Source organism: Sylvia atricapilla, chromosome 3 (assembly GCF_009819655.1).
Source record: "Sylvia atricapilla isolate bSylAtr1 chromosome 3, bSylAtr1.pri, whole genome shotgun sequence".
Classification (NCBI taxonomy): Eukaryota; Metazoa; Chordata; class Aves; order Passeriformes; family Sylviidae; genus Sylvia; species Sylvia atricapilla.
The window spans coordinates 81,315,687-81,333,044 of NC_089142.1; the positions used below are offsets into that span (position 1 = coordinate 81,315,687).

General features: G+C 42.3%; 1 protein-coding gene across 3 annotated transcripts; it reads right to left on the reverse strand.

Moving 5' to 3' along the window:
• Nucleotides 1-1,465: 1,465 nt before the first annotated feature.
• On the reverse strand, nt 1,466-16,514 carry DESI2 (desumoylating isopeptidase 2). Of its 3 annotated transcripts, none has more exons than XR_010743262.1 (6): nt 16,068-16,514; nt 9,521-9,593; nt 7,539-7,632; nt 6,903-7,044; nt 3,690-5,093; nt 1,466-2,777 (listed from the first exon to the last, which is right to left on the reverse strand). XR_010743262.1 is itself a non-coding variant. In XM_066315960.1 (5 exons), the coding sequence occupies exons 1-5, from the start codon at nt 16,104-16,106 to the stop codon at nt 4,860-4,862; spliced, it is 582 nt and encodes a 193-aa protein (XP_066172057.1). In that variant the 5' UTR covers nt 16,107-16,514; the 3' UTR covers nt 1,466-4,859. The 3 variants fall into 3 exon arrangements, 1 of the variants encoding a protein (XP_066172057.1); XR_010743261.1 differs by having other exon boundaries at nt 1,466-2,855; XM_066315960.1 differs by having other exon boundaries at nt 1,466-5,093.
• Nucleotides 16,515-17,358: the final 844 nt, after the last annotated feature.

The window sequence follows — 17,358 nt, forward strand, 5'->3', positions numbered from 1 at the left end:
TGGTCTGGAGGCAGCCCAGCAGGTAAGCTGCAGGTGCAGCAGGCTTGCTGCTTTGAGGATTTCAGGATCAACAACTTTCAAAAGACCAGAAGAACTACTGACCACCCATCTTAAACTTGGCAGGATTGGTGTTCCCTTAGTTCTATGTGTCCCAGGCTGCTGCTCAGAGATGAATGGGGTGGAGAGCCACTCTGGTATGAGCAATGTCCCCCTCTACAGAGACCCAGAGATAAATGTAGCCTCTGTCACACCCAAAGCAAGCTAAAACTGTGCCAGTGAAGGATCTTCATGGTTTAGTTTGCGATATGCTAATTTTAATGGACCAGATCATGTGAAAAATACAGGATCCCTACTCTAGCCCAGTGGGAATGGGAGCTGCCAGTGGAGCACAGCTGCTTTTCCAAAGAACTGCCATGGCTTCCCTGACAAGTTGTTACATTAAGTTTGAAGTTTTTTTGTTATCTGATTTAGATCAAACCACAGAGTTTCAGAGAACATCAGGAACTGTCCAATAGTCATTTCCATTGCACTGTTTGAAGCACTGAGAAAGAATGGATTTATTATGAGTGGGTGATAGAACTAAGGTGCTATAGCCATAAAAAACTTCTGCCTGTTGCAAAGCTGTTCCAATGATAAATTTGTCATATACTTCTGCATGGCTGAAGAAACTTTTAGAAAATACAATTTCATTTGGAACATTTATCTTTTCTTCAAGAGCAGCTCCATTAAATGCAGCCACTCACCCACTAGGAAACAATGCAGTAGGTACTTTTGTGTACTGATCACCTTCCTAGAAGCTGGTAGGCCCTCCTGACCATTGGATGCCAAAAGTGACTTCATTTGGAACTCAAATTAGTTTTAACTGATTAACTACGGTCAAGTTTCCTTACAAGTTGCTCAGACTCCTTTGGCAGGTTTGCTGGTGATTAGGGAAACACAGAAAAAGGAACACGTCTGTGTCTGGGCAGCTTCTCCAACAGGTCATGCCTTAGGCAATGTTCATTAGCATGGACAGTCCTGCTCAGCATGCACTACATGGCAAAACACATCCCCTTCCCAGCTGTGGGGAGAGATGGGTAGGGACACCACCAGCTCGGACAGCCACACGACAGCACTCCCATTTATCGGTGCCCTCAGCTTGCAGAGGAATCTCTCTGCTGTTAAAACACACACACTCATCCGCCCTTGGCAAATTCCAGTGCCAACAACCTTCAGTGCTGGCAAAGCATGTCAAGGGCTGCTGCCAACTCTGTGCCAAAGCTTGGGATATTTGGGGAAGATGCCTCATACAAACCAAACCACAGTGCCTGATGCTCATGTCAGCCTAACAGCCTAAAGCTTAACTACAGGACACCCTTGGACAGTCTCACTGTCCTCAAAACCATCGTTCAAAACCAAGCATCAGCTTGGGTAGCATTGCCAAAACAAACTGTAGGTACAGGGGGAGTAACACACAGAGCCAAGCTTTTTTTTTTTTACAAAAGTATTTTTAATAAACTGATGGATTTAAGTTTAAGATGCTAGACAACTTGTTGCCATGTACAGGTAACAAAAGTCAAAATTCTTTGAATTTTATACAAATACTATGTAGTAAACTTGAATACAAGTTTACAAAAAATGCATCAGTGGATATTCAGCTTGTAACCAACTTCCAACAGTGAAAATTATCATCTATCAATAGTGATCAGAATTGCATTGCAAATTTTAGAAGTAATGCAACTATTTTTTTTTTTTTTACCAAGCCACTCTGAAGTTACCGGTGCACACTGACAGTACATTGGATTTTTTTGGCTTGCTGAACAGAAAATGGCATTTAAATAAAATGACTGAGTCAAACAATGTAATACATATCAAAGGTACTATCTCACAGAAAATTAAACGAGAATGAGAAAGTAAACAGAGCAGAACCCTGAAGTGGTGATATTTTTCTACCCGTTTTGATGGAAAAGACTCCACAGGTATCCAGCTTTCTCACAGCATTTTGAAGTGTTCTAGTCCTAGCACAGTGTGGTCATTAGTAGGCTAAAGTAATCCCTGCTTGGCAGTAATGCTGGTGAAAGGTAACTTGCTCTATTGCTAACAAATCAGAGTAACCACTGGCAGGGTGACTTCTTGCAGGCATCCAGCAGAGGCTGAGCTGACAGCACACAATTGAAGTTACAGTACTGCTCGCTTTGATACAATACCCAACAACCTTCAGGGTTCAGGTGTCAGTTTCCTCACAGGATTTACAAACGGATGGTTTTCAAACAAAAAAAACAAAAAAGTCGCTATGGAGCTTAAGACAGTATTTTCACCTGTACAGCTACCAATAAAATGAATGTTTTTGTTACAAACTTTCCAGTCTGCTTTATAAAAAATAGTCTTAGTTTTACTTCTAAATAAAAACTGTGCTGTGATCTGTCACGTTCTTGCATTGTACATGCTGTAATTGTGTGTGTTAATGAAGGTGTAGAGATTTGTGACCTAGCGCTCTGGATGTATCAGAAGCCTAAAAAGCTGATTTTGGTACATAAAAGGTAGCAATGAAAATTCATTCTATTTATTTTTCCTAAAGTCTAGGAAAAGCTACAGTACTTTGCTAGATCAGTGGCCTCAACCCTGAGCTGAAATAAAGGACCTGCCCTGGCCAAGAGACTTAGTCACATTACTACTACCACAGCTGCACAGCAGAGACAAAATGACCTGTCTGCAGCCTGTTGTCTGAGCTGTGAGTAGTGTGAGATTCAGTTCTGTAATGCTTGAGAGTTGACTGGAGACCACCATATTCATTTTCACTACAGGGAAAAGAAGGAAAGGAGAACTCAAATTCAGAGTGGAAAGCACTCAGCAGGGAGGGTCAGTATATCCAGCTTCTGGAGATCAAACAGAGAATGAAGTTAGTGGCAGACTCACCAGTCTTAAGCATTTCCCACTTGGTAGAAGAGATTATTAAAACACGTACCAAAACACAGTTATGGAGGCTTTTACTAGTATCTCACTCTTTCCAGAAAGAGTCTCACTTGATTTTCCCCCTCCCCAGAACTGAGCACATCTCTCTCTGTACTACACTGCATCACAGAAGGCAAGTGAAAACCTAAAGTCTGTCGGATGAAGGATTCAACCCAGGTGGCAGCAGAAAAACTTCCACTTGTTTCTAACACAAGTTGGAGCTGGCAACCATAAGAATTCTTGCTATGATACAGCAACTGCACCTTCCCGTAGGGTTCACTGGCACCATTACCCACGGCCAGGAGCATTCATAACATGAAGCTTTTTGCCTCCCAAGAGGACTTTTTTTTTTTTTTCTTTAAACAGCAGAAACTGCAGAGTCAGTATTTCATTCAACAGAAAAACTAAACCCAGCAAAAGACTGTAAATAAAACTCATAGGAATCATTTGTATTTCTAGTAATGCACACTTCTTTGTGAGCTGATCAGTTTAGGGATGGTATGTTTTTTGTTAGTTTAAGGCAGCAAGTCTTAGAAAATACTCAAGCTCACCTCCCTCATGTTTGTGCTACTGTAGCCTTATGTGCACAATAGAACCTCACTAATTTACACTAATGATTGGAAGAACAATTCATTCTCTTGGTATTTTAACAAGAATAAGGCATTCCATTATATATTCTGATCACTAATTATAATTTACCTCTAATTATAATCTACCAGCAAACATACTTCTGTGTTTTAGAAAATAATATCTCTTACCTTCAGATATAATTATGTGTGCAGATTAGTGGGTTCTGCTGTGTAAACACGCAGGTGCATAAGCAATTTTCAGGTTTTCTTCATTACATCTGATAAGAAAGTTAATGCCACAGAGATTGTGGGAAAATAAATTAGGATTTTTCTATCATTTGTGCGGATATGCACAACTGGGCAGTAATTTATAGCTCAGAAAAAGAGGGACACAAATGTTTACAAACTCAAATGAAGGAAAATCAGCAGCAGGAAGCAAAGGCCATTCCCCAAACAAAAATGGCTTGTTTTACACGATTCCAAACTATATGAAGCAAACAAACAAAAAAGGAATACAAGTACTAACTTATATATACAAGTTTGAAATCAAGTAAAGCAAAGAAGTGAAAGATTTGTTGATGTTTCTAGCAGATGATAGTCAGTCACAGGTTTAAATCCTGAAGTAAACTGCAAGTAAAGACACAAGATAAGATGAAAACTACATGGCTGAATTGAGGGGAAAAAAATGGATTGATGTGCATTGCAATGAGATAGAAATTTCCCTTCATATGTGCAAAAATCCACAGTTTCATTAATGTAGAGGTCATACTTCTAGGAACAGATTTTAGACCAAACCAGTCTCCCTACATCCTGGAATCTACCTGCTTACATCAGCCACTTTAAGTGCACAGTACCCTGTTCACATATATAGTATTCTGCAGTTTCTGGCATTCCTCAATTTAATGTTCTCCTGCCTTATATCTTGAAAACAAAGGGGAAAGTTCATCCAGGGCATCATACCACTGCTTTTGATTTGTACCAACAGTTAAATCAAACTTAAATTCTTTCTTCTTCCATGGTAGCAGGAGTCCTTACAGGACTTGTAAACAGCAGTACACAATACTGTAAACAAATAATTTAAGTTCTGCTTTATGCAAGATGTTAAGTAAACTCAGGTCTACCAAACAGGTGAAAATGAAAAGGGTGGCTTCACACAAAATCATTCCCTTTTCTCCCAGCAATTCCTTTCACTATGTTAATAATCCTGAGCTGAAACAGGGGTTGATGAGAGCTTTTTTTTTTTTTTTTTTGCATATAAAAACAATGTTCTAGAGTTGGCTCTCATGTTCTGTCAGGAAGTCAATTGCTGAAGAGATCAAACTGAAGTATTTCAAACCATTTGCTACTTTGGAGGAGGACTTATAATTTGGTGTGGCGTCCAGTTCTAGACCCAGAGGCCGAGCTTGCCAAGGAAGCTGATGCTGCTGCATCCTCAGCTTCCTCCAGCTCATCATGTAGCTCCTGGCTAACACTGGACTGGAGGGCTGCAGGAGTCAGCCACTCCTTTGGCAGGCAGCTCTGCAGGAAGGGTATACAAGAGCTGAAGTAGGCAAGGCGATTCACCCATCGTGGAATCTCTTTTCCACAGAGAATCTATGGGGGGAAGGAAAAAGAAAAGGGTTAATTTGTTTTCTGAATTCAGCAGTAATGAAACTGCAGTACTGTAACCTAAAAGCAAAAGCAGCCTTACAGTTTACATATCACAAATGTCAATCAAGACACACTCAAGTTAGCTGAACTATGACAACTTTCTCCATCAGTAAAGGCAGCATTCCAAGTCCTATAAAAACACCTATATTCCATCGTGAAAGTTGGACACATGGTTGGTTCTGTGATTTTCGTAGAAGTCCTGAAAAGCCTAACCATCCCAACTCTTTTGAAAAACTTCTATAAAAGGCACAGAAATTACTTAAGCTATGGTTTCTATTCAGTGCTAATTGCAAGAGAAATCCCACTATTACAAAAAAGCACCCTGAAATCAAGTGTCAATACCACAGTTGTATGGAGTTACACACACATCTGAGGCTCTTTACTGTGGTGGCCTCTGATGACTTCCACAAGACGTCACTATCCTACAACACAGGCCAAGCACACACTTTGGTTCATTGGAACAAGAGGAGCTATCCAGTGCACAGCTGGGTTCAACTCCTCAAAAAGTTATAAAGTTGCGTAACTTACTTATTTTTACTGTACATCAGTCATTAAATAATTCTGTTGTCACTATTCAAGGAGTGAGCTATTTTACTTAACTACCTCCATATTTCATTTCTGGTATTACAGTGCAAATCTGGAGAACATAAGCATTACTCTGCTGTTACTGAGCAGCATTTAACTTTCAATTATACCCACTTTTATAGTCAACTTGAACACTAAACAGGACAAGACCTAAATCAGAAACAATATGACCCTGCAGCTGAAGAGTATGGCAAAACCCTGGCCATATAGGCCAGATTTCACACCAACTGCAGCTTTGTCAATGTCTCACCCTACTTACTTGTACCAGCACTGCACATGAATCATCATCTCAATGAAATTTTTCACTACCACTGGAAGATCAGTCTACATAAAAACATAGGCTATACAGTAAGTATGCATTAACTAATTTTGAAAAAAAAACAATTAAAATGTATGAAAGTTCACATGGGAAAAATAGCCATCCTTGTTTTGGAGCATTTCAATGAAACATTAGAATCAATTCTGGCAAGCAGAGATTGTCAGCTATCAATGAAAATCAAAGTTTCCATTCCCTCTTTGTCCTAGGTTACTTGCTCCTGACCCTTTCCCTTGTGTGGATACACATGTGAATGATCAGGCATTCAATCATATTGGCAGACTGATCATGTTACAGCAAAGCCCGTTTGAGTCCTAGGTCAGATACTCTGCAGCACCACTCGAGTATCTACACAAGCAGGACACAGGTGCTGGCAAAGCAATAACTTGACAAAAGCCTCTCAAGTAGAAGATTAACATTATCTGGATAACTTCAATGCCTTTGCTATTCTTTAACACTAGGTCATAACTTTGAAAATTATTTACAGTGAGATGGTTCTGTGGGGAAATACAAATAATCTGATAAAAACAGCATGTAGTTCTATCTTCAGTAGCATCCCTGAACCAACTAAAATTATTTTGAAATGTAAAGTATTAATACTTTATTTACTAGGTATGTCTTTAGGAATGTACCTCTGCTCTAGCACAAGCTATTGTATGACAACAATATTTAGCAGGAAAATCTGGTGCTTTGGACATAAGCATAAATACAACCTGAAAATGATGACATTTGCTCAAGGCAACAGAGATAGTAAGCTGAAAATTAAACCAAACATTACAAAGTACTAGAAGGAGAGGATGCTCTGTAGCCACCTGTAAAGCACCTCTCTATAGACCTTTATGTTTGTTTACCTCAGATAAAGCTGAAGAAAAGTGATTGCAGTTTTTGTGCATTAGGTGATAAGCATTTCCTTTGAATTCCTTTCCAAGCTCTTCTACTATTTTTTCTATATCATCTTCCATAAAGTCAGTACTGCCTAGAACCACAGCCTCTCTAGAAGAGAAACAGAGAGTAGAAGGTGATCAGGCTCCCATGATATAGGTGACTACTGTTCATACATGGCTCAAGTTACTCCACTGTGGGTTGCAAGATCTTTCTGTTATCCAAAAACAACAAAGGTTCTTTCTATTCCATTTTATGTCACTACTTTCATCTTTATCATGAGAGATTATGTTTCCTTGCTGATTACCCATCTTGAAAACGTTACTGCATTGATTACACTGTGTGAGTAATAAAAGTTAGCCACAAGTCCATAAAATTTGTATGCATTTCAGGAATTTAATGGTATGCTAAAAAAAGTTCTTTGCTGTAGACACTTCACTGCCTCATCACCTCTGTCCATGTTTCATTTCTATGCAAACACGTGAATTTCTCAGAAAGTCAGAAATCCTGTACAATTCAATACATCTATCCTCAAAACTAAATGCAACAACTTGGTTTTTTCATATGCTTTCCCAAAGAGCAAGAAAATAGGTAATCTTTCTTACTTAAATTTAAATGTTTCTCCTAGCTCAGAAGCATTTCCTGGTGAAATCTCAAATATTCCAGAAAAAGGGTATGGATGACCACCATAGGCAAATTCTGAAAGAGAAAGCTCAGATTTAACAAAATCAGCATCTGGTGACAGTAAAAAACAGCAGAGCTCACTGACTGGAAGATGACTTCACAAGGATCTAATGCTAGCAACCAGACATGCTATTTACATGGGGAGCAAATGAAATGAGCTGGAAATCAATAGTTTTGTCAGTTACTACTCAGCCTAAGTAAAAACTGACAGAAAGTCTCCTGCATCAGTGTACAGGTTTAACTTGAATAACTTTGCAGTAAGTCCATATTGTTTTCTTTGTATAAGTGAGCCTTTACAAGTTAAATTGTACATCTTTATACATACTTGTCTTTAGAATTCCACTTGCATACATCTAAATTGGGGATTCAAAGTACTGCATCCTCAGAGGCCTGATGGCTCTTCTATTCAGTGTACACTACAGTCCTCAGTGTGGCAGTGAGTAGTGGCCTAATAGGTTCTTTAAATTTCTTGACTTGGAAGAGTTCAATTGTCACAAGTTCTTTACTGCAACAAGAAAGTGAACCAGTGCATGCATCTCAAGTCTGCACATAGCATCTGCTGGCTTAAGCACTCACACTACATAGAAGTATCCTGGTGTGCTGTAGCTTCCGTCTGTGTCTGTAAGATAACAGGGCATGCCACACCCAGAGTGTAATGAAGAGCTTTAAGCATGACTTCACACTTCCCTTCCTCAAAATTCCTAACACATCACCCAAGTCTAGCACTCAGTTTTGTGGATAATCTTTTTTACAACAGGTTAATAAATAAAAGGTTTGATGTGCCTTGAAAAATGCAAGTCGTTGTTCTAGCAGGGGCATGACCTGCTATATGAGAAAGCTGCTATGATCTCAACAGGAAGGGAGGCACATGTATTTGGCACAGCTTAAAAACTGGGTTTTAGGCACAGCACTATTAAGACTCAGGTCTTTCTGAGCCAGATTAAAACAAATCCAAGAAAAAGTTTTAACAATAAGCATTGTATTGCGTTAATTTGTTGCTCTGGTAACACTTGCAAAACCAGATCCAATGTGACCATTACCATAGCTGAAATATAGTTTAAGGTAACTCTGGTCTTTGGTGTGCATGCCCTGCCTTTTGCTCCTTCCCCTCACTTCCCAACACATTAAAAAAAAACCCCACTGCAGTAGATTTTCCTTCTTTAACTGGACTACTTGCAGCAACACCATCACCCTGCAGTGTCATTATACTTTGGGCAGAAACACCTCAGACCTGAGCCCGGGCTATGATGTGCACAGAAACACCTTCTGGCTGCAATGCAGGTTCAAAGTGGCCTGAACAGACTGCTGTAGCAGCCAAGCACAACCTATTTAGCACATCTGAAAAGCACTGCTGTTATTTATCACAAGGGCATCTTTTATGAACAGTATCCATGGGATGCCTTTGAAAGAAACTGTCTCTAAAACAAACCAACCTACCAAAATGGAAGAGAATTTTTCCTGAGCATCGGGCACTTTTAGGTACCTCTCTGCAACAGATTATTCTGTTGTCAAAAACAACAGAATAATCTGTTCCTGTAGTCAAAAATTAACTCCTTGCACTAAGTGCTGATAGAAAACTAAGGAAAGGATTCAATGATACTTAAACAAAGCACATATATGTTTTATGTAGGTTTTTTTAAGTATTTCCAAACCTAAAATGAAGATTTCTATGCCTGGCTGAATAAGTTGCACACTTTTTCATAGTTGCATAGCTTTATACAAAAGAATGCAAAACAGCTACCAGATTTTTTAAAAATCCATTACCAAGGGTTTTTTCCACAGAATAGATGAGAAAAGAGATGAATAGGTTTCAGGGGCTAGGCTCTCCTCACTACCTGAAAAATGCTTTTTAAACAACAGTATTACTGAGACAAAAAGTAAGTTATGCTTTTCTTGTACATACCTCGGCCATACACCTCTATGCCTGAATGAAACACTCCAATTCCAAGGGAAGAAGTATATTCATTCATCCAATACTAAAAGAAAAGAAGGAAAAAAAACCACAACACACCAAAACTGTAGTTAGTTTGCAATACGGATTTATCTTCTCAGAGCAGACTGTCCCCCACATCAAAAGCATTAAATCCTATCACAAAGTATTAAACCCTATCACAAAGTGGAAACCGCACAACCTGGTTTACAGGGACAGAATGTCACTAAAATTCTCCAACTGTACACAGTGAATTAATTCCATTAGGTTCTATTCCAGTGTTTTAGTGCTGTCAAAGTTTGTCAGCCAAGGAGTCTGTACCTGGGTGAAATCCAGAACAACCTGCTATTTATCAACAAGCTGTAGGTTGTAAAGTTTGCCATTAGGGGGAATACATTCTAGAATCAGTTGCCGTAATGTTAGGGAGCACATTTATCTTCAAAGTACATTGGAATGTAAGACTGTGAGATACACACACTGACTGTCATTAATAGAAATGACCACACCTGCTTAAGAACAGGTGAACACAAGACATACTCAGAAACGGACTGAAATGACCTTATTATATTTTGTCTTTGAATACTCAATTAGAGGTCACCATACAAGAGACAAAGCTCCCTCCAGGCTGCTGATGCATGGGGCTCCAAACACGGTTTAAGTCCTTTGCAGGTCTGACACTTGTTTCCAATATATCACTTGTATTGTAGCGAACAGAAAGCAGATACATTTCAAAAGGAATCAGAAGTGAAAAACTTTTAGGGAAGGGAAAAAATAGCACAGAAAGGAAACTTCCCTTTAGTGCTTTTTCTTTTATGAAAGTGCAGCAGCAGCAAGTGTCTATCAGAAGCTAACTGTTACCCTCCAGACCTCAAAGAGGCAGAACTCTGGAAAAGGAAAACCTCAAAGTACTCCTTCCTTGTCTACATCACCACCCTCAAAGTATCAGTCTCCAAGCAGTAAAAGATTTCAAATGATACACAATTTGAGAAGGAACCTGAAACAAAGTCTAAAAAAGAAAAAAAGCCTCAGTTGTGTCCTTAAAACCGAAATTGGCTAGCAAGAAAAACCTCAGGAAAATACAAGGAAAACATCATTTTGTCAATTACTCCAAAAACGGGAATTTTTTTTCCCACAGTTTCTCTCTGAGCTTTTACAATGCAGACTTCAAAAAGTCAGCTGGCAGGCAGGGCACAGGCTGAGGTAGTACCCCCAGTAAATTAATACTGGTTTAGCAAGTAGTCAGAAAAAAATAAATTATCTTTTTCACACAACCATGATCAGTTGACACAATCAGTGTTTTCTGATGCAAAGCCACCATGCAGCACAACCGATGATAAAAACGTAGAAGGGTGCAGGTGTCACACTTGAAGATGTGCTGGCTGGAGTCAGTCTGTAATTTACAGTGTCATCGCAAACACAGCATGTAAGCTTTTTGTCTCCCAATAAAAATGAGACACAAAACCTCAGGTTGACAAGCTATTAATAAAAATGAAAACAAGTTAAATGGCAAAAAGAGCATGTCATGCCAATAGTTACAAACAGACAAGCCAAGTGTGGGAAATTTTGTCAATATGAATTAAGAGAAGGCAGATTTGGTGCCTTATATTTATTTAAAGCTCAATTGTAATCCATGGATAAATTTTACTAATTTATAAGCTAAATTTATTTAGCTTAAGACTAAACTTTACCATTTACTTTAATTTCTGGCTTTGTCAGTGTAGTGCTGTTAGCTAGAAGGGTATGAGTGACTACACTAAATCATCACCTTAGTCTATTTAAAGGGCTTAGCAGTTCTTTCCTTCCACCCCCCAGAAAAGAGCAGAGAGCAAGTCTGTATGAACAAACTACATCCAGAAATACACAGTGTTAATTTACTCTGTATAGAAAGACATACAACAGGGAGAATATGAAGAGGGCAAGAAAGGGGAAGTATGCGAAGACTACTCATCTCAGTGGGTTTGTGAGAATTAAAAAACTGATTCTGCTCACAAGGTGAAATCAAAGTCCCCAGGAAAACAGAACTACTGCAACATAAATGTGTTCCAGTTCTGAAGCCCTTCCTATCCCACAGTTACCAGCTCATCGTTTCAAAATAGTTTCAGGTTTATATTTATAGTCAAAACCGTAGGCACAGTCAACATACAGCTGGTCATCACCGGAATAAAGTACTCTTGCCTAACGGGAAGGTGTATCCAAATGAACCAAATTATCTAGAACTGACCTAGACAGGGTCTCTAGTGCTCTAGTCTGTCCCTCTCCTGGGCACCTGTGACCAGAAAACTCAGAATCTGGCTACTGCAATCCAAACAACCTACATATCATGTACCCACTGGACCTGTTAATGCCAAGCAAGGTTATGGCTGCTCTCTGAAAACAGAACAAAACTTACCCCACATGCAGGGGGATAGAATAAAGCCTAGTTGGTTGTTAGACAGATTCACCATACTCCCCACCCACAATCCCACGAAACCAAACACAAAGAACAGGAGAAAAGTGAGTCACCAAGCCTTCCCATTGATCCGCACAGAAGCAGATGAACAGGATGGAAAGCTGATCCAACAAGGTATTCAGCACAGCCTGCTCCTATCCTTACTGGTGCCACCTAAACACTTGGGGCTCACTACACTGCACAAAGTGAGCACTGGTGGCAAAGGAAACCAAAGTCAGCAGCTTTGGAAGAAGTGCCTAAAGCAAGCTGGCACTTTGCTTCATATTTCCAATAAGAGCAGAACAGGTTAATTGAAGATAAAAGAATTTCAATGAGGCAGAAATACTTTCCCCCTAGGAACAGTAATTATATCTAATTATTACTTAATCTGGATGAGCTATTGGAAGGCTGGTCCCACTTACTCATTGAACAAAATACCTTATCTCACTGAAGGAAGAAATGCAGGACAAATGCAACGAAGAGTGCTGAATCTGGCTGCAGCTGAAAAGATTATATATAGCTTACAAAAAAAAGATTGTAAATTAAATTACACCTGTATAGCTCACTGGTTCAGTAACATGCCCAAACTGATCCCAAATGCTACATCCTTGTTCCCATTACACAAACTGGATTTCCTTTAGTCTTGATAGGGATTTTGCCATAGTAGTATGCTGCAATCCCATACCCTCAATATTTTGCAATATGTCAGTTCTTGTAAAACAGGATTTCAGGTCTAATCTATCATAAGGAAAATATTAGAGAAGTATTTTTCTATATGCACAATAAAGTCATGTCACTACAATGAAAGAAAAAACACTAATCCCAGTGCTTCAAAAATATCTTCAGAGCTTTCATTTACATTAATACTTTAGCTTGTTATCACCTTATTTGACAAGGGAAAAAGTAGGATACTACTTGGGCACAAAAAACCTAGACTCCTAAAAATAGCAGTTAGTTAAAATGAAGCTATAAAGTACTCCAGTCCTCAAAACACAATATATCAAAGCCTTCACCCTACCTTTTTAATGATCATAAAAGATGTTCAAAGGCCTGAACTGTACCACATAAATACACCCTTAAGCTTCTCTCCCTCCATAAAGTTACCACTGCTTAAAAGTTGTCTTTCTTCTACAACAGACGCATCCCCCTCACACTCTGACTGTAATCAAAGGCTTTCACTCTTTCAAGCACTAAGGACATTGCAAGGGTATGTCCTCCAAAAACAACCAGCTCAGTCCTGTAAGGAGTTCCAACAGTAGCAAGGTCACTTAGCATTCCCCTGCATATCTAAGCAGCTGCCTGGGAAATGAAGCCACAGTTTGCTTTCAGGTTAAAATAAAGCTGTTTGTTATTACAGTAACAGTTGGTTCTGTCAACCAGGTGAACAACAATGGTCTCTTGCTCCAAAAGAGAAACAAAAACTCCCAAACCTAAACTACAAAATAATCCCAAACTCATTTCCAACTGAAATGGAATGTCAGAAGCAAAAAGCAAACCTGCTAATGTCTCAAATAAACAGCTGGCATGGTTTGGTGAATAAACAGAACTTCAAAACTGCTTTTACAGAAGACTCCTCCCTTCTTCCACCCACTCCTAGTGCCCCCAAATAAAGCAGTACCATTGATTTCAGCAGACTGTTGTACAAGCAGTAAAAACTGCTATGCAACATGAAAGCGAGGCTTTGGTTTCAAATGGACTGAGATGTGGTTTAGCAGAGGAGTTTGATGAAGAATGTACACTGGTGTTATCTTTCAGACACCACACAAACCTGTGTTTTTCTCACCAGTTTGAAGGAAAACAGTTATTCTAATGGTCAAATAAAGTAGATATTACTACAAAACAACAAACAGGACTGAAGCAGAAATACTCTCCTTAGTGGTTTCATCTTATACTATGTATAATGTGTGGTGATGTGCAGCTTCAACCATTAAAGTCACTCCTACATGTAATCAAACATCTGCAAATAAATGTGCTTGGCTGCTTCTTTTGGAGAAGAAGTTCCTTCCACAGATGGTGGCTTCAGAGGCTATGTGAATTCTCAACAGAGGCAGAGACCCAGTAATAACAACAGGATAACCAACAGTCCCTAAGATGTCCTTAGGAAAAATAGGACACTGGCTTTTAGGAGCACACCCTTCCTGTTGCTTTTTTTCCTCACTTCCCTCATGCTGACTGCCAACCTTCCCAGGATGGCTGGAGAAAAACTGATCAAAGCAATTCAGCTCTGGAGGGAAAAAAAAAAAAAAAAGGATGATGTGAATGAAAGAGTAGAGAAAGAGAAACAGCATGCTGAAGTCATACCCCACCAGTGCTACCATCACAGTGAGACTGGAGCTTCTCAGAGGCCATGACACTACTTTCCAGGCAGGCATTTACACAGGAGTCAGTCCACTCTGGTAAGGTTTCACAGCCCACTTTGCACAATTAAGCAAGTCTTTGTGAGAGCAGTGGGTCTTCCATTTCAGTGAGTCAGAAGTGCGTCAAGCCTTGACTTCAAAGATATTCTTATGTAAGAGTCATGAAACTGAAGTCCTACTTCTTTCTCTGTACAAATATTTATAGATAATATATATAAAACCATCTTTTTTTATGCTAAAAGAGATCTCCAACATATATATTCACACTGTAGTCCAGAGAAGTCATATATATGCACGTGACGGGGCGTCCTCCCCTCCTCAAGTGTAGTACAAATAAGACACACTGTGACTTTTTGTCGTATTAGCATCACATATGAGCTCAACCAGGTGAGTAAAGACCCCTCTTTTTTCTCCCATCTCTCATAAAATCACAGTGAACAGACTGTTCCTGTCTCCAGTCTCCCCTCACTGTCTACAATGAAGCAAACTGAAGTCAAGGTAACAGGCTATATTCACTGGAGAGAGAGCTCAAACACAGGAGTGGGCAAAAGATCCCCCCAAAAAGGGACATTGATTTCTAAGGTAAGTATCAGAGTGAAAGAAAATTATGACAAAAATCAGGCAAGTTGCTATGATATTGCAAATATATTTGATTTCAAGCCAAATTACTCCCTACTGATTGCTATTAAACATTTCAGTATTTGAATGTGACTGTTCCCAAGCAAAACAAGCTGTATCTTCTCACTTCCAGCAGTCACTGACACTACACTATATACCTTCAGCCCTTCAGAACAGCGAAGGTTCACTTTAAAATGGTGGTGTGGTAGGAAAGCCTATCCAAAATAAGCTAAGTAACACAACCACTGTCACCTGAAGCTAGTTCTCCATCTTACTGCCCCTCTATCAGCAGACTCACAAACTTGGTCAGAAAACTACTGCCACTCATTCTGATTTCCAGCAGTTGAAAGGCATTAATGTTTAATATTTTCTTATTACTTATCCGAACCGCCTGTTCCATGCAGGTACTTACACCTCATTTGTTACCATGGCATTTGAGCAGCTTCCAGCTGAACATAAGAAAATACCACAGCTGCTGTAGGTGCCACAGAAAGATTATCCAGGAGGGAAGGAAGGTGAGCTCATACGGCTGCAAATCAAGCTGGAGCAATTCTTTTATTTATACCAAGCCGCAGCCATAACAAAACTATTAAAAAATGGATCTTCTAGAAAAAAATAACCACCTTACTGACACTGTGCCAAAAAGCTCTTATCCTTGCAGAGACAGAGGATATCCCGAACTACCACCCTCCTGGAAAACTGGACCCTTTTGTGGTTTTCGTGAGCAGAAGGGCAGGGCCTCCCTGCTGCTGGGTTTTGGGGCAGTAGCAGAGGGAGCAGCACAGCCCAGGGAAAGTTTCCCCCGCGACAGGGAGCGAATGCACCTGTCACTGGAAGACCCGGCCCGGGAAACTTTTGTCGCAGGTCACAGAGGGGCTGTAAAAATCGTCAGACCTCCCAAATCACCGCCCTCGCTCCCCCCTTCCCTCCCCTCCCCGGGCTCGTTATTGCTCCCGCTCTGCCGCCCACGGCTCCGGCTCCCGCGGGGACAGCCACGGCAAGGGCAGGCAAAGTTTCGCCGCCGCCCCGGCCCCGGCAGGGCAGGACACTCCCCGCCGCCGCCCTGCCGGGAGGGGCCGAGCCCCCCGCCCGGAGCCGCGCCGTGCCGGTGCCTCACCATGTCGTAGACGTTCAGGATCACCAGCTGGTTCGCCATCGCCGGCGGCCCGCGGGCGCCCCCCGCCCGCTCGGTCGCTCCCGCTGCGGCGGCGGCGCCGCTCAGGCCGGCGGCGGGGCGCTGCGGACCCCCGGGGGCCGCTTCCTCCTCGTCCTGCCTGTTGCTGCGGGGCGGCGGGGGGCGGCGGGCACCATGGAGCCGCCGCCGCGGAGGGACGGGGCCGCGCCCCCGGGAGACGCGCTCAGCCCGCGGCCGGCACCGGGAGCCGGGGGGCGGCGGGCGCGGGCCCCACCCCGGTGGCGGCGGCGGTGCCGGTGGCGGGCGGGGAGGAGTGAAGGGAGGAGGAGGGACGGGAGAGGCGCCGGGGCGGGCCGCGCCCTGCCTGGCGCCGGGCCGGGCCGCGGGACGGCCGGGCAGCCCCGCCGACGGGCGCAAAATGGAGCCGCTCCAGCCCGCCCCCAGCGCCCGAGCGGAGCGGCACGGCCGCGACTACAGCTCCCGGCGCGCCGCGCGGGAATGCGGGCGGGAATGCCGCTCCCGGCGTGCCCGGCGCTGCCCCCGCCCGCCCCGCGGCCTGCCTCCCGGGCTGCTCCCTGCCTCGTCCCGGCTGCTGCCTTGGCGTTGTCCGGGGTTGCTGGAGAGCGCTGCTGGGGCTCCCTCGGGCCTCTGGGGACCCGGCACTGCCCCGCTGCCCGCCTGCCCCGGCCCGCGGCCGCCACTCGTGCGCCTGAGGTTGTTGCTTCCCAGAGGAGAATTAGTTCCCGCTCCGTGTGGTGGCCGCGTTCGCAGCACCCCTCGGCACCGCCATTTCACGTTTGAGTTCAGTGAAGAACAGAAATTTTAAGTGGCTCGGCAGAAAGAACGCCTGAGCCGTGCGGGGCTGGGGATAACACACATGTGGATGCTGGTGAAGGCATGGCCGCTTCTGAGGCGGCAGGCACCTCCCGAGAGTTACCTTGCCATCTATGCTTCGTCTGCAACCTTGTCAAGCGAAAGCAAAACAAAAATCTATGTGTTAAAAGCTGGAGAGAAGCAGGAGAAAAAAAAAAAAGGAATGCACTCTCTCTTCCAGCAGACTCAATTTTATAAATGCAAGCCGTGCCCCTTCATAGCACTTTAAAAAAGATGTTCACGGCAGGCTGTGGATGTGTCCTTCGGAGGAAGGTGCTGCAGGAGAGGATGTTCCCACTCCAAGGGTATCCTGCCTTCCACTATCATTTCTGGCTATAGACATTTAGATGTTTAGCCCCTCTTTCTTAGCTAAAATTCCGGTTGGCTGCTGAGCTCCATT